Source organism: Sapajus apella, unplaced genomic scaffold (assembly GCF_009761245.1).
Source record: "Sapajus apella isolate SASKATOON/1434 unplaced genomic scaffold, GSC_monkey_1.0 scaffold55, whole genome shotgun sequence".
Taxonomy (NCBI): domain Eukaryota; kingdom Metazoa; phylum Chordata; class Mammalia; order Primates; family Cebidae; genus Sapajus; species Sapajus apella.
This window is the reverse complement of record NW_022436995.1, coordinates 6,034,088-6,058,574: the sequence shown is the minus strand read 5'-3', so window position 1 is coordinate 6,058,574 and position 24,487 is coordinate 6,034,088. Positions and strand designations below refer to the sequence as shown.

At 40.0% G+C, this 24,487-nt stretch overlaps 1 protein-coding gene and 1 non-coding gene across 6 annotated transcripts in view; one reads left to right on the top strand and one right to left on the bottom strand.

Annotated features, from left to right (window-relative positions):
- The window catches only part of NEMF (nuclear export mediator factor), a 71,720-nt gene that overhangs the window by 5,221 nt on the left and 42,012 nt on the right, over positions 1–24,487 (top strand). For 3 of the 5 annotated variants that reach the window (XM_032244532.1, XM_032244530.1, XM_032244529.1), the window contains exons 4-16: positions 1,874–1,999; positions 9,843–9,991; positions 12,816–12,883; positions 16,619–16,705; positions 17,344–17,403; positions 17,571–17,644; positions 19,054–19,124; positions 19,205–19,280; positions 20,291–20,353; positions 22,866–22,943; positions 23,098–23,306; positions 23,544–23,729; positions 23,986–24,049. In XM_032244532.1, the coding sequence (XP_032100423.1) occupies positions 1,874–1,999; positions 9,843–9,991; positions 12,816–12,883; positions 16,619–16,705; positions 17,344–17,403; positions 17,571–17,644; positions 19,054–19,124; positions 19,205–19,280; positions 20,291–20,353; positions 22,866–22,943; positions 23,098–23,306; positions 23,544–23,729; positions 23,986–24,049 (1,311 nt within the window). The remainder of the gene's footprint in view (positions 1–1,873; positions 2,000–9,842; positions 9,992–12,815; positions 12,884–16,618; positions 16,706–17,343; positions 17,404–17,570; positions 17,645–19,053; positions 19,125–19,204; positions 19,281–20,290; positions 20,354–22,865; positions 22,944–23,097; positions 23,307–23,543; positions 23,730–23,985; positions 24,050–24,487) is intronic. The other 2 variants (XM_032244531.1, XM_032244533.1) reach the window with 2 other exon arrangements.
- Positions 11,210–11,311, bottom strand: LOC116527741. The gene has a single exon (XR_004258704.1). It is a non-coding gene; the product is annotated as a U6 spliceosomal RNA (small nuclear RNA).

The following is a 24,487-nucleotide window of genomic DNA, read 5'->3' as shown; positions in this document are numbered from 1 at the left end:
TAAAGCATTCTTTCTTATTGGTCTTGACTAAGGGGTCTTTTGTATCAAAAAGTTAGAAACAATTATAAGATATTTTAGAGGCTACAAGGTAGTCTTATTACCAGTCCAAGCTGTACTTAAATATTTGTACAAAAAGACAGTTCCTGTAATCTAAAAGAATAGGTAATGGCCAAATAAATTGTATTTGGGTTTGACATGCTAATGTTATCTTAATTGTTAATAAGAAAAAGAACCTTATGGCCAGGGATAGGAGGAAGAGGATTTAATAAAGAATGAGAGTTAATCCCATTAGATTTGAAATAGGTTAATCAAAAGCTTAGAGATGATATCACGAAAATTCTATTTGGGTTATATTAAAAAAGTCTGTAGGAATAAGCTGGGCACAGTGGCAGGCACCTGTAGTCTAGCCACTTGGGAGGCTAAGTTGGGAGGATTGCTTGAGTCAAGGAGTTTGAGCCCTGCCTGGGCAACAGAGTGAGACTCTGACTGTCTTTTTTTTTTTTGAGACAGTCTCGCTCTGTCGCCCAGGCTGGAGTTCAATGGCGAGATCTCAGCTCACTGCAACCTCTACGTTCTGGGTTCAAGCGATTCTTATGCGCCAGCCTCCCCAGTGGCTGGGATTACAGACACGTGCCAGCATGCCCAACTAATTTTTGTATTTTTAGTAGAGATGGGGTTTTACCATATTGGCCACACTGGTCTTGAACTCCTGACCTCAAGTGATCCACCTACCTTGGCCTCCCAAAGTGCCAGGATTATAGTGTGAGCCACCATGCCCAGGCAAGACTATCTCTTAAAAAAAAAAAAAAAATTTGTAGGGGTAACTGTATGTAAGGTAGTGGACTAATTTACAAGATACCATAAGCATATGGTTCATAGTTGATATATATTGGAAGTAGAAGATTATTGGAAACAATTAATTTTGAACATAAATGAAGCACATAAAAGGGAAATTTGGCATACTTAGAAGTATCATAAAAGAGGCGTTAAAAAAATTAAGGTTATGGCTTTGAGTGAGGTCATTAGGACAACAACAAGGGATTTAGCAGTGTTATAAAGCAACAAAGCAAATATTGCTATAGGTCCATCATTCTCTGCTTAAAAATGAAAAATAAAGGCCTGGCTCAGTGGCTTATACTTATAATCCCAGCACTTTGGGAGGCCAAGGCAGGATGATTGCTTGTGCCCAGGAGTTTGAGATTAGCCTGGGCAACATAGTGAGACCTTATCTCTACAAATAATGAAAAAATTAGCTGGGCATAGTGCCATGTATGTGCCTGTGGTCCCAGCTTCTCAGGAGGCTGATGTAGGAGGATCCCTGAGTCAATGAAGTCGAGGCTGCAGTGAGCCGTGATCACAGCACTGTGCTCCAGTTTGGGTGACAGAGTAAGACCCTCTTTTTTTTTTTTTTTTTTTTTTTTTTTTGAGATGGACTTTTGCTCTTGTTGCTCAGGCTGGAGTGCAATGGCACGATCTTGGCCCATCGCAACCTCCACCTCCCAGGTTCAGGTGATTCTTCTGCCTCGGCCTCCTGTGTACCACTACGCCCAGCTAATTTTGTATTTTTAGTAGAGACAGGGTTTCTCCATGTTGATCAGGCTGATCTGGAGATTACAGGTGTGAGCCATCGCACCCAGCCGAGACCCCGTCTTAAAAAAATGAAAATAAAACATTGTTTTAGAATTAACAGTGTTTACAATAAAATATTTTTCCTCTGATTATCATCTGCAGTCTTTTACTTTATGATTTTGCTGTTATTTATGACCTTTTAAGTACTCCTGATGGTAATGAAAAGAAGCTTATTTATAAACCAATAGCAAATGGTTAGGAATTCACTTTTACTGAATGAATGCCTTTTTCTTTCTCTTGCTAGTGCCGAAAACATTTGAAGAGTCGGAGATTAGTCAGTGCGAAACAACTTGGTGTGGATAGAATTGTAGATTTTCAATTTGGAAGTGATGAAGCTGCTTATCATTTAATCATTGAGCTGTATGATAGGGTAAGTTAAATTTGTGGGATGAGGTGAAGTAAAATTCATCATTAATCATTTTTGAAATAGTGCTATGTAACATGAGTGGGGAACATTTTTTTCTGTGTCAAAGTCTGTTACTACCTTAGGAAATGGATGTCACACAAATAAAACTTTTCATTAATAACCTTCATTTTATCTGTAGGCCTGAGTTTAGGCAGACTTTAGCTATTTAGAATAGCCTTATGAATGTAGGAGACGAAGATCTCAGAAGTGAAGAAATTATTTGGTACTTTACATTTCAGGACTAATATCATGCAACCAGAAAATAGGGAAATATAGTCATGCACTGATGCGCCATATAATGATATTTCAGTCAACAACAGACTGCATATAAACATTGGTCCTAGGCTGGACGTGGTGGTTCACACCTGTAATCCCAGCACTGTGGGAGGTGGAGGCAGATGGATCATGAGGTCGAGAGATTGAGACCATCCTGGCCAACATGGTGAAACCCTACCTTTACTAAAAATACAAAAATTAGCTGGGCATAGTAGTGCGCACCTGTAGTCCCAGCTACTTGGGAGGCTGAGGCAGGAGAATCACTTGAACCTGGAAGGTGGAGGTTGCAGTGAGCCAATATCGCACCACTGCCCTCCAGCCTGGTGACACAGCGAGACTCCGTCTCAAAAAGAAAAAAGTTGGTCCTGTAAGATTGTAATGGATCTAAAAATTCGTATTGCTTAGTGACATCTTGATCCTGACTGCGTAGACCTAGACTGGTGTGTGTGTTTGTGTATTAGTTTTTAACAAAAACATTAAAAGTAAAAATAAAACATTTGAAATTGAAAAAAACTTAAGAGAATAAGGATATAAAGAAATAAAATATTGTACAGCTGTACAATATGTTTGTGTTTTAAGCTAATCGTTATTACAGGAGTTGAAAAGTTTAAAAAAGTTTATAAAGTAAAAATGTTCCAGTAAGCTAAGGTTAATTTATTATTGAAGAAAGAAAAACATCTTAAAAATAAATTTCGTTGGGTGCAGTGGCTCACCCCTGTAATTCTAGCACTTTGAAAGGCTGAGGTGACCAGATCACCTGAGGTCAGGAGTTGAAGACCAGCCTGCCCAACATGGCAAAACCCTGCTTCTACTAAAAAGTACAAAAATTAGCCAGGTGTGGTAGCAGGCAGCTGTAGTCCCAGCTACTCGGGAGGCTGAGGCAGGAGAATCACTTGAACCTGGAAGATGGAGGTTGGAGTGAGCCACGATCATGCCACTGTCCTCCAGCCTGGTGACAGTGCCAGGCTCCATCTCGAATGAATGAATGAATGAATGAATGAGTCAGTCTGGTCTGGGCACAGTGGCTTATGCCTATAATCCTAGCACTTTGGAAGGCCAAGGCAGGTGGATCACCTGAGGTCAGGAGTTTGACATCAGCCTGGCCAACATGGCAAAACTCAGTCTATTAAAAATACCAAAATTAGCCTGGTGTGGTGGCGCACGCCTGTAGTTTCAGCTACTCGGGAGGCTGAGGCAGGAGAATCACTTGAACCTGGGAGGTGGAGGTTGCAGTGAGCCAAGATCATGCCAGTGCACTCTAGGCTGGGCAACAGAACAAGACTCCATCTCAAAAAAAAAAAAAATATTTTCTGTAGTGCCAGGTATATTTTGGCATTTAAGCAAATGTGTATGGGGAGGAGAAGGAGAGAACTGCGTTGGGATGCTCTAGAGAGTTATATCTCTCCTTTTTTTTTTTTTTTTTTGGAGACAGGGTCTTGCTGTGTCACTCAGATTGGAGTACATTGCTGCAATCTTGGTTCACTGCAACCTCTGCCTTCCAGATTCAAGCGATTCTCGTGCCTCAGCCACCCAAGTAGCTGGGACTACAGGCATGAGCCACCACGCCTAATTTTTGTACTTTTAGTAGAAACAGGGTTGCACCATGTTGGCCAGGCTGATGAACTTCTGGCCTCAAGTGATCCGCCTACCTTGGTCTCCCAAAGTGCTGGGATTACAAGTGTGAGGTACCCCACCCAGCCACCATCTCTTATTCTTTATGGAGGGCTATACTGTTTCTAGCTTCTAAGGCATGATTGCTCTTCAGATGTTTTTTGCTTAGTCCATGCAGGATCTTAAGAAGCCATGAAGAATTGTCTTCCAGCAGTTATTCCTTTATTTATGATGGAGGTAAACCGAATGCCACACCTTAGCTGGGAAAGAATAGGAATTACCTTGAATTTCTGAAAAGTTTTAAGTAGTTAAAATCCCACAGCCTTGCGCATATATAGAAGAAGTGGAACTGATACAGAAAGGTGATAATTAAGCTAATTTTGACTTAAGATTCAGCTTCTTCATCCTTATTTTTCTCATCATCATCATTTTCTCTTTTTCTCCACCCCCCCCGCCCCGTAAACCTTTTTCTGGCATTAAATCATCAAAAAAAATTTTTTTTGGCAATGTACATACAAGGAACCGGTTTTTGTTTCTTATGGAATTTGAAATGAATTACGGTCAATCGGTGTGCTGATTGTAGGACCAAATGGCTAGTTACTAGACAAACAATTCTGAAACCTTAAACATAAGCATTTCCCTGTTGATACTGGCTCCCCCTCAAAGGAGCTTTTTGTGATGACCTGGATGTGTGACAGGTACAGTAGAAACAGTTGCTGCTGATCCTTATACTCCTCTTTAGTTTTCTGTGCACTTCTCTTTGTCAGTGATTCCTTTTACAATCTTTTTTTTTTTTTTTTTTTTTTGAGATGGAGTTTTGCTCTTTTGCCCAGGTTGGAGTGCAGTGGTACGATCTTGGCTCACAGCAACCTCCACCTCCCAGATGCAAGCGATTCTCCTGCCTCAACCTCCTTAGTAGGTGGTGCTACAGGCACACACCACCATGGCTAGCTAACTTATGTATTTTTAGTAGAGATGAGGTTTCACCATGTTGGCCAGGATGGTCTCGATCTCTTGACCTCATGATCTGTCCACCTCAGCCTCCCAAAATGCTGGGATTACAGGCGTGAGCCACCAGTCCCAGCCAGTTTTTCTTTTTAATTGTAGGGTACCCATTAAAATTTTTAAACTTTTTATTTTTGAAATGATTATAGACTAGTAGGAAGTTATACAGATAGTACAGAGAAGTCTGATGTACCATCACATTTTACGTATAGTATAATATAAAAATAAGGAGATTGGTAGCTAACAGTTTACCACATGTGTAGATTTATATAGCCACCCTTGCAATCAAGATAAAGTTCTTCCATTACCACAAAATCTACAGAATTTAACTAACGTAAGCAGCTTTTTTATTTAGAAATAATTTTAGATTTACGGAAACGTTACAAAAAGGCTGGGCATGGTGGCTCATGCCTGTAATCCTAGCACTTTGGGAGGCCAAGATGGGATGATGGGCTGAGGCCAGGAGTTCAAGACCAAACTGGCCAACATAGCAAGACCCCATCTCTTAAAAAAAAAAATTAAAAATTAGCCAGGTGGGGTGGCTCACGCCTCTAATCCCAGCACTCTGGGAGGCTGAGATAGGTGGATCACCTCAGGTTAGGAGTTCGAGATGAACCTGACCAACATGGAGAAACCCTGTCTCTACTAAAAATACAAAATTAGCTGGGTTTGGTGACATATGCCTTTAATCCCAGCTACTTGGGAGGCTGAGGCAGGAGAATCGCCTGAACCTAGGAGACAGAGGTTGCGGTGAACCAACATTGTGCCATTGCACTCCAGACTGGGCAACAAGAGCAAAAACTCTGTCTCAAAAAAAAAGAAAAAGAATGAAAAGTTACAAAGATAACACTCTTAATTGAACAACAGACTTTATTCAGATTTCACTACTGTTTCCATTCCCATCATTTTTCTGTTGCAAGATAGCCCATTACATTTAGGGCCTTTTCATTTGAGCACTCTGAAAAGTAGGCATGCATATTGTCTACTGTCTAGGTTCCAGAGGTCCAGTCGACCATGAGTTTAGAGTAGATATTAAGAATTTTTTTGTTTTCTTTTTTTTAAAATTTATTATTGTTGTTCCTAGGGAATGCTGAGAGGTTTTAAGGATTTATATATGATAGAAAGTGTGCTTGAGAGTTTAAAGTAGTCATTGTGATAATCTGCAAGAGGCAGGTTGGTTGGCGCTTTGACCTTGAAGATTGCTCTTTCCTTTCTGTATACCAGGGATGGATCTTTGATGTATGGTCTAGAGTTGATCAGACCTGGGAAAAAGAACTGTATTTCTACTCAAACTTGTTTAAGAAAGTAGGTTTACTAATTTTTTTTTTTTTTTTTTTTTTTGAGACGGAGTCTCACACTGTTGCCAGGGCTGGAGTATAATGGCGTGAATTTTGGCTCACTGCAACTTCTACCTCCCAGGTTCATGTGATTCCTCTGCCTCAGCCTCTAGAGTAGCTGGGATTACAGGTGCACACCACCATACCCAGCTAATTTTTTTTTTTTAAAGACTGGGTTTCACCATGTTGGTCAGGCTGGTCTTGAACTCCCGACCTCTGGTGATCCACCCGCCTTGGCCTCCAAAGTGCTTGGATTACAGGCGTGCGCCGCCACGCCCGGCCTAACCCAGCTAATTTTTTGTATTTTTAGTAGAGATGGGGCTTCACTATGTTGGCCAGACTGGTCTTGAACTCCTGACCTTGTGATCCGCCCGCCTTGGCATCCCAAAGTGCTGGGATTATAGGCATGAGTCACCCTGCTTGGCCTGTTTATTAATTTATAATAAGGACTCTGAGGAACGTAAGTTAAGATTAGAAAACAGCTTATTGAGTACATCAGGATCAAGTGCAATATTTCCCAAAGTATTTTCCTTGAATAATGTTTGCATAAGATAATCAGTGTGCCTAGAAAAATGGGTTCCATAGTTGTAAAAGTTTGAGAAACCCTGAGAATAAAGTAAGATTAAAAAACTTTTGTTTTGTTTTTTTGAGACAGAGTCTCGCTTTGTCACCCAGGCTGGAGTGCAGTGGCGTGATCTCAGCTCACTGCAACCTCCACCTCCCAGGTTCAAGTGATTCTCCTGCCTCAGTCTCAGCTTCCTGAGTAGCTAGGATTACTGGTGCATGCTACCACACCTGGCTAATTTTTTGTATTTTTTAGTAGAGACAGGGTTTCACCGTGTTAGCCAGGATGGTCTTGATCTCCTGACCTCATGATCCGCCCACATCAGCCTCCCAAAGTGCTGGGATTATAGCCGTGAGCCACTGCGCCTGGCCAAAAAAAAAAATTAACTGTAGGAATTATCAATGCCTTTAATATGGTAATGTTATGTTTACCTTTTCTGGAGAAGGAAATGTTACGTAGAATTTCCAAAACTTAATTGACTACAGAATTCTTTTTTTCTAGTGGGGGTAAGAGGACCGGTCTTTCGTAATGCTTTTGGGAAACTGGTTTAAGGAAAGTCCTTTCTGGGAAATACTGTCTCCTATGTATTCCTAATAACTGTACAGTTTGATTCAATAAATAAAGCATTTTGTATGTACCAGGATCTGCCGCCAGGTCTATTTTTCATGTCTTCCTGAACTGGATACTATCCAGACTTCTTTGCAACCCCTTACTTACCTTTTTCATTATCTCTCTGTTTTTTTTTTCCCATTTTTTTCTTTTTTTCCTCTGCTGACAAGAATATGAATCTGTTCTTTAAATTAAAAATAAATGTTTAACATTTAAATATATGGTGGCTTTGAAGTCAGAACCTTTAGCCATAGGTACTAGTTTTCCTTTTCTTTCTTTTTTTTTTTAAATTGAGATGGAATTTTGCTCTTGTCACCCAGGCTGAAGTGCAATGGTACAATCTCGGCTCACTGCAACCTCTGCCTTCTGGGTTCAAGCTATTCTCCTGCCTCCGCCTCCTGAGTGGCTGGGATTACAGGTGCCCACCACCATGCCCAGCTAATTTTTGTACTTTTAGTAAGACAGGGTTTCACCGCATTGGCCAGGCTGGTCTGGAACTCCCGACCTCAGATGACCTGTGTGCCTTGATTTCCCAAAGTGCTGGGATTACAGGCATGAGCCATTGCGCCTGGCCTGGTACTAGTTTTTCAACACTTAGAAATTTCTGGTTATCTATCTCTCTAATCAAGATAAATGGTGGCTACATTTACTGAAGCCACTTATGTTGCAACCTGTCATTTCACATGAGATTGGGATTACACCCACTGTGTTCCATGACTATCTTGTAAGCAGTTGTAAGGCATTTTTGACTATTTTCATGGATGCTTCTTTGTATTTTAATTATACCTGTATGGTAATCCTATCTTCACTGTCTGTAGTAAATTTGGAAGGTGGTATTTTTTGGTTTTATTTTCAGTATGTTTCCCCTTTTTTATTGAAAAGGTTACCTAACAACATTAAATTTTAAAAGGCTTTAATTGTAAATATTTAATAAGTAATTTCACTTTAGCCTACATATGCCTTCCATTTTCTAGGATACAACTTTTTTGTGTATCTTGCCATGCTTTACTTAACATTATAAATATTTTCCTTTTTTTCCCATAGTCTCCATTAGTTAACTTCTTTTTTACTCTTTTTGTTGTGTTGATCTATCATAATTTAATTTCCCTAATTTTCATATTTAGGCTGTTTTCTTTTTTTAATTTTACTATGTAAATAAAATTCAGTGAACATCTTTAAGCATGTTGCCTTTGGTTTTTTTTTTTGGGACGGAGTTTCGCTCTTGTTACCCAGGCTGGAGTGCAATGGCGCGATCTCGGCTCACCGCAACCTCCGCCTCCTGGGTTCAGGCAATTCTCCTGCCTCAGCCTCCTGAGTAGCTGGGATTACAGGCACGCGCCACCATGCCCAGCTAATTTTTTGTATTTTTAGTAGAGACGGGGTTTCACCATGTTGACCAGGATGGTCTCGATCTCTTGACCTCGTGATCCACCCGCCTCGGCCTCCCAAAGTGCTGGGATTACAGGCTTGAGCCACCGCGCCCGGCTTGCCTTTGGTTTTATTGGAATATTGGAGTTACTTCATCGAGCTACATTACCAAATGTGGAAATGCTTGGGCAAACGGTAACTAACTGTATTGCTCATGCCATGTAACTATTGTTATTAAAAGACAAATTGCAGATGAAAGTGTAATATAATATCACCTTGCCTGGCTGGCTACTGAAATTGACTACATTTTCTTTCTAAATTTTTAGGTAGTTCCAAAAATGATTTGTTTTTTTCTGTTTTTTTGTTTGTTTGCTTTTTGTTTTTGAGACAGAGTCTTGCTCTGTTGCCCAAGCTAGAATGCAGTATCACTATATTGGCTCACTGTAAACTCCACCTCCTGGGTTCAAGTGATTCTTCTGCATCAGCCTCAGTAGCTAGGACTACAGGCATGCGCCACCACGCCTGGCTAATATTTGTATTTTTAGTAGAGATGGGGTTTCAACATATTGGCCAGGCTGGTCTCGAATTCCTGATCTTGTGATCTGCCCACCTCGGCCTCCCAAAGTGCTGGGATTACCGGTGTGAGCCACTGCACCCAGCTATTTTGTTTTTTTGTTTGCCTTTTTAATTTATTTTATTTTTTTTTTGAAACAGCATTTGCTCTTTTTGCCCAGGCTGGAGTGCAGTGGTCTGATCTCAGCTCACTGAAACCTCCACCTCTTGGGTTCAAGTGATTCTCCTGCCTCAGCTTCCCAAGTAGCTGTGATTGTAGGCGCCTGCTACCACACCCGGCTAGTTATTGTATTTTTGTAATTTTTGCATTTCACCATGTTGGCCAGGCTGGTTTTGAAGTCCTAACCTCAGGTGATCTGCTCGCCTCGACCTTCCAAAATGCTGGGATTACAGTTGTAAGCTACTGCATCTCGCCTCAAAAATGATTTGAAAAAGCACTAAATTGTATCTTATTCTATTGCAGGGGAACATTGTTCTTACAGATTATGAGTACGTAATTTTAAATATTCTAAGGTTTCGAACTGATGAGGCAGATGATGTTAAATTTGCTGTTCGTGAACACTATCCACTTGATCATGCTAGAGCTGCTGAACCTTTGCTTACTTTGGAAAGGTAAAGTGTTTTGTTTTTAAATCCATTTCACATTGTATTAAATTGTACTGGGCAACATAATGAGACCCTGTCTCTTAAAAAAAAAGGTGAAATAGTCATATGTTAGAATATGAAAGAACTGTGAGATAAAATATTTTGTTTCACAGCCGGGCTCAATGGCTCATGCCTGTAATCCCAGTATTTTGGGAGGCCGAGGTGGGCAGATCACTTGAGGTCAGCAGTTCGAGACTAGCGTCGCCAACAAGATGAAACCCCATCTCTACTGAAAGTACAAAAATTAGCCAGGTGTGGTGGCAGTCACCTGTAATCCCTGCTACTTGGGAGGCTGAGGCAGGAGAATTGCTTGAACCTAGGAGTGGAGGTTGCAGTGAGCCGAGATCACACCACTGTACTCTAGCCTGGGTGACAGAGTAAGACTCTCACTCAAAAAAAAAATTCTGTTTTATTTAGATAACATAACTAAATTTAGACTGCTTGACCTACATAAATGTGCCTGTAAGCAATTAAGCCTTATTTGGGAGTGGCAAATGTATGAATTTATTTTTGTTTGTTTGTTTGTTTGTTCATTTTTGAAACTGAGTGTCGCTCCGTTGCCCAGGCTGGAGTGCAGTGGCGTGATCTCGGCTCACTGCAACCCCTGCCTCCTGGGTTCAAGTGATTGTCCTGCTTCAGGCTCCCAAGTAACTGGGACCACAGGTGTGCACCACCATGCCCACCTATTTTTTGTATTTTTAGTAAGGACAGCATTTCACCATGTTAGCCAGGCTGGTCTCGTACTCTTTACCTCAGGTAGTCCGCTGCCTCGGCCTCCCATAGTGCTGGATTATAGGCATGAGCCACCACACCTGTTCTTTAATTTTTTTTAGAGGTTGCGTCTCACTCCTCCTTCCCTGAGGCTGGAGTGCAGATGGCAAGATCGTAGCGGACTGCAGTCTTGAACTCCTGGGCTCAAGCAATCCTCCCACCTCAGCTGCCCAAGTAGGTGGGCCTACAGGAGCACACCACAATGCCTGGATAATTCTTAAATTTTTTTGTAGAGATGGGCTATTGCTTTGTTGCTTAGGCTGGTGTGGAACTCCTGGCTATAGCAATCCTCCCATTTCAGCCTTCCAAAATGTTGGAGTTACAGGCATGAGCCACCGGGCCCAGCTAATATCTTTCTTTTTCATTTATTTTTTTTTTACTTAAAATTTAAAAAGTTTTTAAAATTTAAAATTAGAAAACATGGAACACTTAACACATTTGCATGTCATCCTAGAGCAGGGGTCGTGCTAATCTGTGTATCCTTCTAATTTTAGTATATGTCCTGTCAAAGTGAGCCCAATGTCTTTTTAAGCAGTTGTGGGTTACTTCAAATGGTTATGATTTCTTGGTGAATTGAGGAGACTTATTAGCTACTCTATGAAAGATAGATGGATATCTTGTGCAGAGGGCAAAGGAGAGAAATTCTGGTTTACTTAAGAAAAAGGGAAGTAAGATGAGGTAAAGTGATGATTGTAGCTGTATTCATCACTTTTTTTGTATTACAGCTGGCTGGAAGGCTCTGCTGACTCATGTTCTACAGCAGTGGTTCTTAAAGTTTAACATACATCATTTCTTTGTTCCTTCTGCACTCCCACTGCTTGACCTAATTAGCCTACATTAGGTGAGGCACGGTGGCTCACGCCTGTAGTCCCAGCACTTTGGGAGGCCAAGGAGTGTGGATCACTTGAGGCCAGGAGTTCCAGACCAGCCTGACCAACATGGTGAAACCCCAACTTTACTAAATTAAAAAAAAATTAGTTCTTCCACATACCTGTAATTTCAGCTACTTGGGAGCCTGGGGCAGGAGGATCGCCTGAATCCGGGAGGCGTATGTTGCAGTGAGCCGAGATTGCGCCATTGCACTCCAGCCTTGGCAACAGAGCAAAACTTCATCTCAAAAATTGAAAAAAAAATTAAATAAATAAATAAAGTTTAGCATGCATCAGCATTACTTGGAGGGCTTGTTAAAACATAGATTGCTGCCCCCACCCTCTACTAATTCAGTAGATCTAGTGTAGGGCCCAGGAATTTGTGTTTCTAAATAGTTCTCAGGTAATGCTGATGCTGGTATGGGGACCACATTGATCTACAACATTCTTCAAAGTTGTTGTTAGATGCTTAATTAGGTAAAGCCATTTTGGATATTAAATGTGGCATGAAAATTTATAAACATTTAACTTTTATAGAAAAAAATGTTATTTTAATATCATTTATATGTAGGCACATTGCTGACAAGCAATATGACTTGGTAGAAAAAAAATAACTCATTTCTCTTAGAAAATTGCTGTTCAAGAACCTGTTAATCTTGGATAAATGGCCAGGCGAGGTGGCTTATGCCTGTAATCCTAGCACTTTGGGAGGCCAAGGTGGGTGGATCATGAGATCAAGAGATTGAGACCATCCTGGCCAATATGGTGAAATCTCATCTCTACTAAAAATACAAAAATTAGCCAGTCATGGTGGTACTCGCCATAGTCCCAGCTACTCAGGAGGCTGAGGCAGGAGAATCGCTTTTAACCTGGGAGGCAGAGGTTGCAGTGAGCCAAGATCACTCCACTGCACTCCAGCCTGGGTAACAGAGTAAGACTCCATCTCAAAAAAATAAATAAATGAAAATAAATCTTGGATAAATTACTTCTGTGACCCATTTTCTCACTACAGAAGAATGAATTCCTGTTAAATTTCAGATTATTGTAAAGATCAGGTGAATTGATACAGATGAAAGTAGTATGAATACGAAGATTGCTGTAAAGTTTAGTTAATATGTGATAGTAAGAGGCATCTCAATTTTGTTTCACAGATTGACTGGAATAATAGCCAGCGCACCTAAGGGTGAACTACTGAAGAGAGTGCTTAACCCATTACTTCGTGAGTATTTCTGCATATAGCAGTAAAATGTTTGCAAGGCAGTGTGGTTTTCAGGAATATATTTAAATCTTTTATGGTTTTATTAGAAAATTTGAACAAGAAGCTTAAAGTGATTCTTTTAGTAAATAGGAGTTTATTGTCAAAGAAAGAGAAGTTAAACCATATGAAGTTTGAGCTTTATCTATTAGATTTTATTTAAAAGCAGTGCAGATTGTGTTATCTAGTACTTCAGGGCTAAAGGTAGTATTCTAAGAAATCAGATTTTTTCAACGTGAGTCTTCGATTTAATACCGGATTATCTTAGTTTTTTTTTTTTTTTTTTTTTTTTTTTTTAAAGTTAATTGGTGGGTCTCAGTGCATCCCAGCATCTGCCAGATCTTTTGATCCCAATACACTTGAGAAGATCATCACTCAGCCCTATATTAAACAATCTAGAGAAGACATAGAGGGCGGCAGGTATCATTGATTACTGAGCACTAGAAAGTTACTCTTCCTCTCTTATGAAATTGAAATGCGTTCCAAATTTATCTTTAGGCTGGGCGTGGTGGCTCACTGCCTGTAATCCCAACACTTTGGGAGGCCAAGGCGGGTAGGACCATGAGGTCAAGAGATGGAGACCATTCTGACTGACATGGTGAAACCCTGTCTCTACTAAAAAATACAAAAATTAGCTGGGCGTGGTGTTGTGTGCTTGTAGTCCCAGCTACTCGGGAGGCTGAGGCAGAAGAATCACTTGAACCGGGAGGCGCAGGTTGCAGTGGGCTGAGATTGTGCCACTGTCCTCCAGGCTGGTGTCAGAACAAGACGTCTCAAAAAAAAAAAAAATTATCTTTAGAACTTTCCAACTGTTAGTATAGCATGTGTAAAATGTGTAAATTTAGATTAAGCCAGTCTCTCCCTGGCAAATGCAAATTTCTTTTTTTTCTTTTTAAAATTTATTTTTTTAAGAGGTGGGGTCTCATTATGTTGCCTAGGCTGGTCTTGAACTCCTGGGCTCAAGCAGTTCACCTACCTCAGCCACTGAAAGTGCTGGGATTACGGGCATGAGCCACCACACCTGGCCTCCCCCTGGCAAATTTCTGTAATGTTTGAAATCAGGTAGTACAGGTTGAACATTCCTAATGTGAAAATCTGAAGTCTGAAACTTTTTGAGCACAGACATGATACCATAAGTGGAAAATTCCAGTCATGTGACAGCTATACAAAATTATTTAAAATATTATATAAAATCACCTTCAGGCTATATTGTTTAAAGTATCCATGAAACATAAATGAATTTTGTGTTTAGGCTTGGGTTCCATCCCCAGGACATCTCATTAGATATATGCAGATATTCCAAAACATGAAAAAATCTGAAATCCGAAATACTTCTATCCCAACACTTCACATAAGGAATACTCAACTTATATATCCTCTCTAACTGTTCATTTTTTTTTTTTTCAGAAAAGTTTTGGCATTTGGCATTTCAAAAGATCTTTTGCATTTCCTGAGGGTCTCAGTCTGTCACCCAGGCTGAAGTACAGTGGTGTGAACTCCGCTCACTGCAGCTTCAACCTCCCAGGCTCAGGCCATCCTCCTGCAGCAGCCCCCCAAGTAGTTGGGAGTACAGGCATGTACTGTCACTTGTGGCTAATTTTTGTATTTTTTAGTAGAGACAGGGTTTTACCATGTTGCCCAGGTTAGTCTTAAACTCCTGAGCTCAAGCAGTCCGCCTTTCTTGGCCTCCTAAAGTGTTGGGATTACAGGTGTGAGCAGCTGCTCGCAGCCTGCATTTCCTTATAAAATTTACATGTTACTTTCTGCAAAAAAAGGCTCATAGGATTTTGATACGGATTCTATTATTGCTATTATTTGAAAGAGGCTCATTCTATTTCCCAGACTGGAGTTCAGTGGCATGATCTCAGCTCACTGCAGACTCCACCTCCTGGATTCAAGTCATTTTCTTGCCTTAGCCTCCCAAGTAGCTGGGATTACAAGTATGTGCCACCATACCCACTAATTTTTGTATTTTTAGTAGAGATGGAGTTTCACCCGGGTGGCCAGGCTGGTGTTGATTATAGCTGTCAGCCACTGTACCCACCCTGATAAAGATTACATTAAGTCTGTGGATCAGTTTGGGGAGAATTGCCATGTTAACTACATTGAGCCAGGTGTGGTGGCTCACACCTGTAATCCCAGCACTTTGAGATACTGAGGCTGGTGGATCATGAGGTCAGGAGCTCGAGACCAGCCTGACCAACATGGTAAAATGCATCTCTGCTAAAAATATAAAAATTAGCTGGATGTGGTGGCGTGCACCTGTAATCCCAGTTACTCAGGAGGCTGAGGCAGGAGCATCACTTGAACCCAGGATGTGGAGGTTGCAGCGAGCCGAGATGGCACCACTGCACTCCAGCCTGGGTGATAGAGTGAGACTCCATCTCAGTACAAAAATTAGCTGGGCATGGTGGCAGATGCCTGTAATCCCAGCTACTCAGGAAGCTGAGGCAGGAGAATCTCTTGAACCCGGAAGATGGAGGTTGCAGTGAGCCGAGACTGCACCATTGAACTCCAGCCTGGGCAACAGAGTGCGACTCTGTCTCAAAAAATAAATTACTACATTGCATCTTCTATGAAGAATGTCTATTTAGATCTTTAATTTCTCTCAGATTTATTCATGCCTTCTAATGCTATTCTGAGTGGAATTGTTTTTTTGAGTTTTTGCATAGAAATACAATTGATTTCTGTATATTGATTTTTGTATCCTGCAAACCTGAGTCTTGTTTATTCATTCTCATAGGGTTTTTTTTGTGGGTTCCTTAGGATTTTTAAAACATACAGGGTCATGTCATCTGTGAATAAGGATGCTTTACTTCTTCCTTTAGAATCTGAAGGCCATTAATTAATTTGCCTTATTATGCTAGCAGTAGCCTCCAGTACAATGTTGAATAGCTTGTGAGACTGCATATTCTTTCCTTATTCCTGATCTTAGGGGGATAATATTCATTCCTTCACCAATAATTATCTTATTAGCTGTAGGTTTTTCATAGGTATATAAGACTGAAAATGCTCCCTCTATTCCTAGTTTATTGAGAGTTTTTATTAGGAATTAGTATTGCATTTTGTCAAATGCTTTTTCTGCATCTACTGAAATGATATATGGCTCTTTTCCTTTATTAATATGAACTATTACATTAACCAATTTTTGGCTGCTAAACCAACCTTGCATTCTAGGGATAAGCCCATTAAATTCCTACAGCTTGCACTGACTTTTGTAAGTTAATTGTGGTCTCAAATTTCTTCAAGAACTAGAATTGTCATTTCTAAGTAAACTTACTGTTTTCACTGGCCAAGGTTATGAGTAGATCATTTGTATTGGGATATAAATTTGTGCTCTATTTTGAGTGTTAAATTTTAGGCTGGGCATGGTGGCTCTCACCTGTAATCCCAGCACTTTGGGAGGCCAAAGTGGGTGGATCACCTGAGGTTAGGAGTTTGAGACTAGCCTGGCCAACATGGTGAAACCCTGTCTCTACTAAAAATACAAAAATTAGCTGGGCATGGTGGTGGGTGCCCGTAATCCCAGCTACTCTGGAGGCTAAGGCAGGAGGTGGGAGGCAGAGGTATGGAGGTTGCAGTGAGCCAAGATTGCACCATTGCATTCCAACCTGGGCATCGAGTGAAGCTGCATCTCAAAAAAAAAAAAAAAGAAATTTTGTAGGAAAATACTAAAAATAATGTCCTCTCCATTTACAGCCTATGGACCAGCTCTCATTGAACACTGTCTTATAGAAAATGGATTCTCGGGTAATGTCAAAGTGGATGAAAAACTTGAAACTAAAGGTATGTATGTCTTCATGGCACATTTTTGTTCATTTATTCTTTTTTTTTTTTCCAACTGTGAAAAATTATTTCTGGAAAAGTAATAAGTATGCAGATGGTTCTAGAATGAAAAACATTTGGCCAGGCACAGTGGCTCATGCCTGCAATCACAGCACTTTGGGAGGCTGAGGTGGAGGATCACTTGAGCCTGGGTGTTTGAGGCTACAGTGGGTGTTGACTGGACTATTGCACTATAGCCCGAGCAACAGAGTGAGACCCCCGTCGCAAACCCACAAAAACAAGTATCATTACCCTCAAAAAAGAAAAACAGTGAAATTTAGTGAATGTTTTAGTTTCTGCAATATGTTAAATCAGTGCAGTCATAAAATGACAACAGGTGCTGATGGTGGTGTTTTGTTTTTTGTTTGTTTTTATAAAATGATGATATTTATATGGAGTAAAAGCATGTGAAAATGTTCAGGAAAACTCTGGAAAATACTAATAATGATTTGCTATTATTACTCTCTGTGTAACCCTTCACAAATTAAAATATGAAGCTGTAGTAATTACAACTAAGTTTTTGGAGAACAGTATAAATAATCCTAAAATAGTTTGAAATATATATGGAAATTTAGTTTATGAACAAAGTTTCTTTTCAGGTCATGGAGGGAAAGGGGATGATTCAATAAAAGCTACTGGGACAATACGCTGGTCAAAATGTAACCTTATTTACATATATCAATCACAAACATGAAATCACTATCTCTAATTTTCTTGAACACTACATCATTTCATAAGTACTTTCCTGTTTTTCTACCTAGTTGTTTAGCTATGGTTAGTTGACTTTTGATTGATACTTTTTTTCCTTTTATTCCCCCACTGTTAGATATTGAAAAAATACTTGTTTGTCTGCAGAAAGCAGAAGACTATATGAAAACAACATCCAACTTCAGTGGGAAGGTAGCACCATGTGTACTTTATTATAAACTGTTGTGATTTTATTTATTTGGGTTTTCAGAAATTAAATGTTAATTAAAGGGTTATTATATATAAATTTTATTTTATTTTGGAAAATTGTTAACTGTAATATGCTTATTCCATGATAGTTGTTTTGAGACGGTCTTGCTCTGTTGCCCAGGCTGGAGTGTAGTGGCATGATCTTGGCCCACTGCAACCTCCATCTCCCTGGTTGAAGTGATTCTCCTGCCTCAGCCTCCGGAGTAGCTGGGACTGCAGGCACGTGCCACCACGCCCAGCCAGTTTTTGTATTTTCAGTAGATGAAGGGTTTCACCATGTTGGCCAGGCTGTTCTCGAACTCCTGGCCTCAAGTGATCTGCCTACCTCAGCCTACCAAAGTGCTGGGATTACAGACAGGAGCCACTATGCCTGGCCCAGGATAGTTTTCTTTCAACTGCTATTGGTTTGTAAGTTTTGTTCTGTTGCCTATCTTTTATAGAAAGTACTGTCAGGTTAGTATTGGCTCTCCAGAAAAGTTGAGGAATTTCAAAATTTTTTTGTTTTGTTTTAGATAGAAGCACATTTTCATTTGTCAGCACTTTCCAAAAATTTTGTGATTTATAGCTCCCAGCCGTTAAACACTTTTTGAATTACCTCGTAGCTTATGAGTGTTTTCTTTTTTTTTTTTTTTTTTTTTGAGACGGAGTTTCACTCATGTTACCCAGGCTGGAGTGCAATGGCGCGATCTCGGCTCACCACAACCTCCGCCTCCTGGGTTCAGGCAATTCTGCCTCAGCCTCCTGAGTAGCTGGGATTACAGGCACGTGCCACCATGCCCAGCTAATTTTTTTTTGTATTTTTAGTAGAGACGGGGTTTCACCATGTTGACCAGGATGGTCTCGATCTCTTGACCTCGTGATCCACCTGCCTCGGCCTCCCACAGTGCTGGGATTACAGGCTTGAGCCACCGCGCCCGGCCTTATGAGTGTTTTCTTTCCTTTTCAAAGTGTAACTCTACTTACAGAAAATTAAAATTAATATCAGTCATAGAAAGTAAATCTTTGGGCTAGGCATGGTGACTCATGCCTGTGATCCCAGCACTTATGGAGGCTGAGGTGGGCAGATCACTTGAGAACAAGAGTTTGAGACCACCTTGGTCGTCATGGCAAAACCCTGTCTCTATTAAAAATACAAAAATTAGCCAGGTATGGTGGCACACACCTGTAATCCCAGCTTCTCAGAAGGCTGAGGTACGAGAATGCCTGAACCTGGGATGCAGGGGTTACAGTGAGCCAAGAATATACCACTGTGCTTCAGCCTGGGTGACAGAGCGAGATTCTGTATCAAAAAAAAAGAAAGTAAATCTTCATTAGTTATGATTAGGAATGATTTTAATATTGGATTTTTGTAGGGATATATCATTCAGAAAAGAGAAACAAAACCAAGTCTGGAAGCAGATAAACCAGCTGAAGACATACTCACGTAAGCATGTAGGCATGGGTCAATTTGCCTTGGATGTTTGTTAATGTTCTTGAATGTGATATAATAAATGTGTTTTACAGGTATGAGGAATTTCATCCTTTCTTGTTTTCTCAACATTCACAATGTCCATATATAGAATTTGAATCATTTGACAAGGTGAGTTTTTTTCATTCTGTTCCTTGACCAGTTAGTTAGCATGATATGAACTGTTAATATCAACTTATTAAGGCCGGGCGCGGTGGCTCAAGCCTGTAATCCCAGCACTTTGGGAGGCCGAGGCGGGTGGATCACGAGGTCAAGAGATCAAGACCATCCTGGTCAACATGGTGAAACCCTGTCTCTACTAAAAATACAAAAAAAAATTAGCTGGGCATGGTGGCACGTGCCTGTAATCCCAGCTACTCAGGAGGCTGAGGCAGGAGAATCGCCTGAACCCAGGAGACGGAGGTTGCGGTGAGCCGAGATCGCGCCATTGCACTCCAGCCTGGGTAACAAGAGCGAAACTCCGTCTCAAAAAAATATATATATATATCAACTTATTTCTACTGAGAAATTGAAACTATACCTGCTTTATAATTACTATGAATCTGGGCATTAACAATCAGTGTAGTCACAGATACAGGTGTTGGAAATAATTGTTGCTACTGTATTTCAGGATGAAGGACCAGAGATTTGAACTTGTTTTGATTCTTGATACTGTTTAGCTATATAATACATTTGCTGGAAGTCTGTTCAAGTTCTTTGAGTGGTGTTAGGAAATAAAATGGAATCTAAAATTTTGTGTACGTGTCTGGGCATGGTAGCTGACGCCTATAATCTCAGCACTTTGGGAGGCCAAGACAGGCGGATCACTTGAGGTCAGGAGTTCAAGACCAATCTGGCCAACACAGTGAAAGCCTGTCTCTACTAAAAACTACAAAAATTACCAGTACGTGGTGAGGTGTGCTTGTAGTCCCAGCTGCTTGAGAGGCTGAGGCAAGAGAATCACTTGAACCTGGGAGGTGGAGGAAGTTGTAGTGAGCCCAGATTGTGCCACTGCAATCCAGCCTGGGCAACAGAGCAAGATCCCATCTCAAAAAAAAAGTAAAATAACATTCTGCATATGCATTTTGAACTGGAGACCATACTTTTTTTTCACCTAGTTGTTTGTCTGTTTTTTAAATAAGGCTGTGGATGAGTTTTATTCCAAGATAGAAGGCCAGAAAATTGACTTAAAAGCTTTACAACAGGTATGTATTATTAAAAACACATATTAAACCAGCTGATTTTAGTGGTTTGATGGGTAGATGATGCTTTTATATAGGAAAAGGTAGCCTTTCAGAAAGTATGTAACAAGTAGTATGGGAACTCTCTGACCTGCCTCTTTATTTATGACAAAGGTTTATGAGAAAGGTTCATGGGGGATTTGAAAAGTATATCCTCATTTGTTTCATGAGTGTATCAGATAATCTTTAAAATAGAAAAAAAAACAGTGGGACGATGAGGCCTGTTATTTATACCTTAGTGTGGTTTGCTCAGAACAACCCAAAGCTTCTCAGACATTGCTATTAAGGGACTACTGTTCTGGGGAGATTTTAAGTAGGCCAGAGGAGGGGATATTGTTTATCATTAAACTGTTTCTGGCCGGGCGCGGTGGCTCACGCCTGTAATCCCAGCACTTTGGGAGGCCGAGGCGGGTGGGTCACGAGGTCAACAGATCGAGACCATCCTGGTCAACATGGTGAAACCCCGTCTCTACTAAAAAAACTACAAAAAATTAGCTGGGCATGGTGGCGCATGCCTGTAATCCCAGCTACTCAGGAGGCTGAGGCAGGAGAATTGCCTGAACCCAGGAGGCGGAGGTTGCGGTGAGCCGAGATCGTGCCATTGCACTCCAGCCTGGGTAACAAGAGCGAAACTCCGTCTCAAAAAAAAAACAAAAAAAAACTGTTTCTTTTTTAAATGGACTTTGAAGCTAGGTCTTTAATATGTTTTCTGTGCATCATGTCTCCAAAGGAAGTAATATACAGTATTTTCCCAGCACACCTGACTATGTTTTAGAGCATTTGCTGCAGAACAGTTTCATAAATTGTTAACAGTCACTCTTGATTTGAAGGGAATTTGATTTTTCAAAAATAGTCTTAAAATGTGTGTGCCAAAATTTCAAATTATTTGAGGCTGGGCATGGTGGCTCATGCCTGTAAATCCCAGCACTTTGGAAGGCTAACGTGGGCAAATCATTTGAGGTCAGGAGTTCAAGAACAGCGTGGCCAACATGGTGAAACCCCATCTCTACCAGAAATACAAAAATTCTCGGAGTGTGGTGATGGGTGTCTTTACTCCCAGCTACTCAGGAGACTGAAGCACAAGAATTGCTTGAACCTAGGAGGAAGAGGTTGCAATGAGCTGAGACCATACTACTGCACTCCAGCATGGGTGACAGAGCCAGACTTTGTCTCAAAAAAAAAAAAATCAATTTGTTTGAATCCGTGTGCCACTTCCCTTTCAGTTTAAAAAAATTAGTTAATTGGCTGGCAAGGTGGCTCATGCCTGTAATCCCAGCACTTTAGGAGGCTGAGGTGGCAGATCATTGGAGGTCAGGAGTTCAAGAACAGCCTGGCCAAAATGCTGAAACCCTCTCTCTACTAAAAATACAAAAACTAGCCAGGTGTGGTAGTGGGCACCTGTAATCCCAGCTATTTGGGAGGTTGAGGCAGCAGAATTACTTGAGCCTGTGAGGCGGAGGTTGCAGTGAGCAGGGATCATGCCATTGCTTTCCAGCCTGGGCAACAGAGCGAGACTGTGACTCAAAGAAAAAAAAAAATTAGTTAATCATAGCATAATTTCAAAGCAGGTAGGCTAGTCAAATGAATTACATCAGGCGATTACCACATGGTAGCAGCACTTTGGCTAGTAAACTGAATCCTGTGTTTTTATGGGTGTCAAAATACTGGTGATTTATTTTGGTAATCATTGTGGGTTGTTTTAATAGTCACCATTCTTATCTGAATATATAAATATTTCATCCAGCATTTAAATACTCATTAATTGATGATATTATTACTAGTATTAGAAATTTGGCCCCCAAATTGATAACCTTGAAATGTAAATTATATATGATAAAATGCCATATAGAAGGTCAAATAACTACCATAAGCCTTTGTCTTATAAATTTAGGGGGGAAAGTTTCTGTAAAATACCAGAAATGGTATTGAGAAAACCAAAAGCAGCAAAAAATAAAAAGTCACTTGGTAATTTATGCTCTTTAAAAATTCATTCTCTGCCAGTGCAGTGGCTCAGGCCTGTAATCCCAGCACTCTGGGAGGCTGAGGTGGGAGGATTGAGCTCAGGAGTTTGAGAGCAGCCTGGGCAGCATAGTGGGACCCTGTTTCTATTACTTAAAAAACAAACAAAAAAATAACGAATTCATTCTCCCAAACTTTACTTTTGTACCTTAGGAAAAAATGTCTTGATTTCTGCCTGTTTGAATAATGCAAAGGGTATTAGGGGTATATCTTATATACACAATAACTTGTAATCCAAATACTTCCTATATGAGGAGTGAGAGGTAGGGAGACAGGAGACATAATTGTGGGTTATGGAATACATTGTAGTGGGATAGGTCTAGGGTATTAGACTATGAGAACTTCAGCCAGTTAGATAACGGCATAGATGGGGTCAGGATAGTGAGGGTTGGGAAGTAAGAGAGGGGCATCACGAGATAAGAGAACTCTAGTTTTTAAAAATCTGCTTTATCAAAAGGAAAAGCAAGCATTGAAGAAATTAGATAATGTTCGAAAGGATCATGAAAACAGATTGGAAGCTCTTCAGCAGACTCAGGTATTATGTTTGGCTTTCTCAGTGCTTTTTCTTTTTTCTTTTTTTTTTTTCCTTTTTCTTTTTTGATTTAACCCTTCATGAATGCGAATTTCAGTGCTTTTTCAAAAATGTTAACTTTGTCAATATAGTAAATGTGTTTGGTTTGTTTCTTAAGGAAATAGACAAACTGAAAGGAGAGCTCATAGAAATGAACCTACAAATAGTTGACAGAGCCATTCAGGTAGTTCGAAGTGCTTTAGCTAACCAAATAGATTGGACAGAAATTGGGTTAATTGTGAAAGAAGCCCAAGCTCAAGGAGACCCTGTTGCAAGTGCAATCAAAGAATTAAAACTACAAACAAATCATGTTACAATGCTGCTAAGGTAAGTTTGCTTCTTAGTCAAACAGTTAATGCTTGTCTTTATTTTGTTACTTTAATTGTTCACTGTATTAAAAATTTTTTCTTTATATTTTGAAATTTATTCTTAAAGCAATTAATTTAGATTAATATAAATAATGAAACTTTACGGTAAAGCATTTATAATTTTTTGAGGAAGAAAATTGAAAATAAAAAGTGATGTCATTGACATTAGTGAAATACTATTGAATATTTTTAATAGAAATCCATACTTGTTATCAGAGGAGGAAGATGATGATGGTGACGTCAGTGTTGAGAAAAATGAAACCGAACCACCAAAAGGAAAAAAGAAAAAGCAAAAGAATAAACAGCTGCAGAAGCCTCAGAAAAATAAGCCATTACTTGTAGATGTTGATCTCAGCTTGTCAGCATATGCCAATGCCAAAAAGTAAGTCATTTAAGTTTAAATTTTAGGCAAAATATTATCTGCAATAAATTAAGGAATTGAGGATGTTAAAAAAATTCAAAATTTCACCTGTATATGCATACTTTTTTTTTTTTGGGTGAAAATACATTTTTAAATTTAGTTTTGTTAATTATACAGTTTGTTCTGATCTGTATAATTTGAGAATTTGTAAAGTTAGAAGCAGAAAACTAAACAATAAAGGTTTTACTTAAAATTTAACAGAAATATGTTTTTCTAGGTATTATGATCACAAGAGATACGCTGCTAAGAAAACGCAAAAGACTGTTGAAGCTGCTGAGAAGGTACTGAGTATTTCTTCTTTTTTTTTTTTTGAAGTGGAGTTTTACTCTTATTGTCCAGGCTGGAGTGCAGTGGCATGATCTTGGCTCGCTGCAAACTCCACCTCCAAAGCGATTCTCCTGCTATTAGCTGGTATTATAGGCATGTGCCACCATGCCTGTCTAATTTTGTATTTTTAGTAGGGACAGAGTTTCTCCATGTTGGTCAGGCTGGTCTCAAACTCCTGACCTCCGGTGATCTGCCTGCCTCAGCTCCCAAAATGCTGGGATTACAGATGTGAGCCACTGTGCCCTGCTGGTCCTGAGTATTTCTTAGAGTGAATATAAGTTATTTTTGCCTGCTTAATTTAATGGACATAATTATATCTTCTATTTAAATGAAGTTTTTTAATTCAGCAGTAACTTTCAAACTTAACCTGATGCTTTTCTAGGTATTATGAT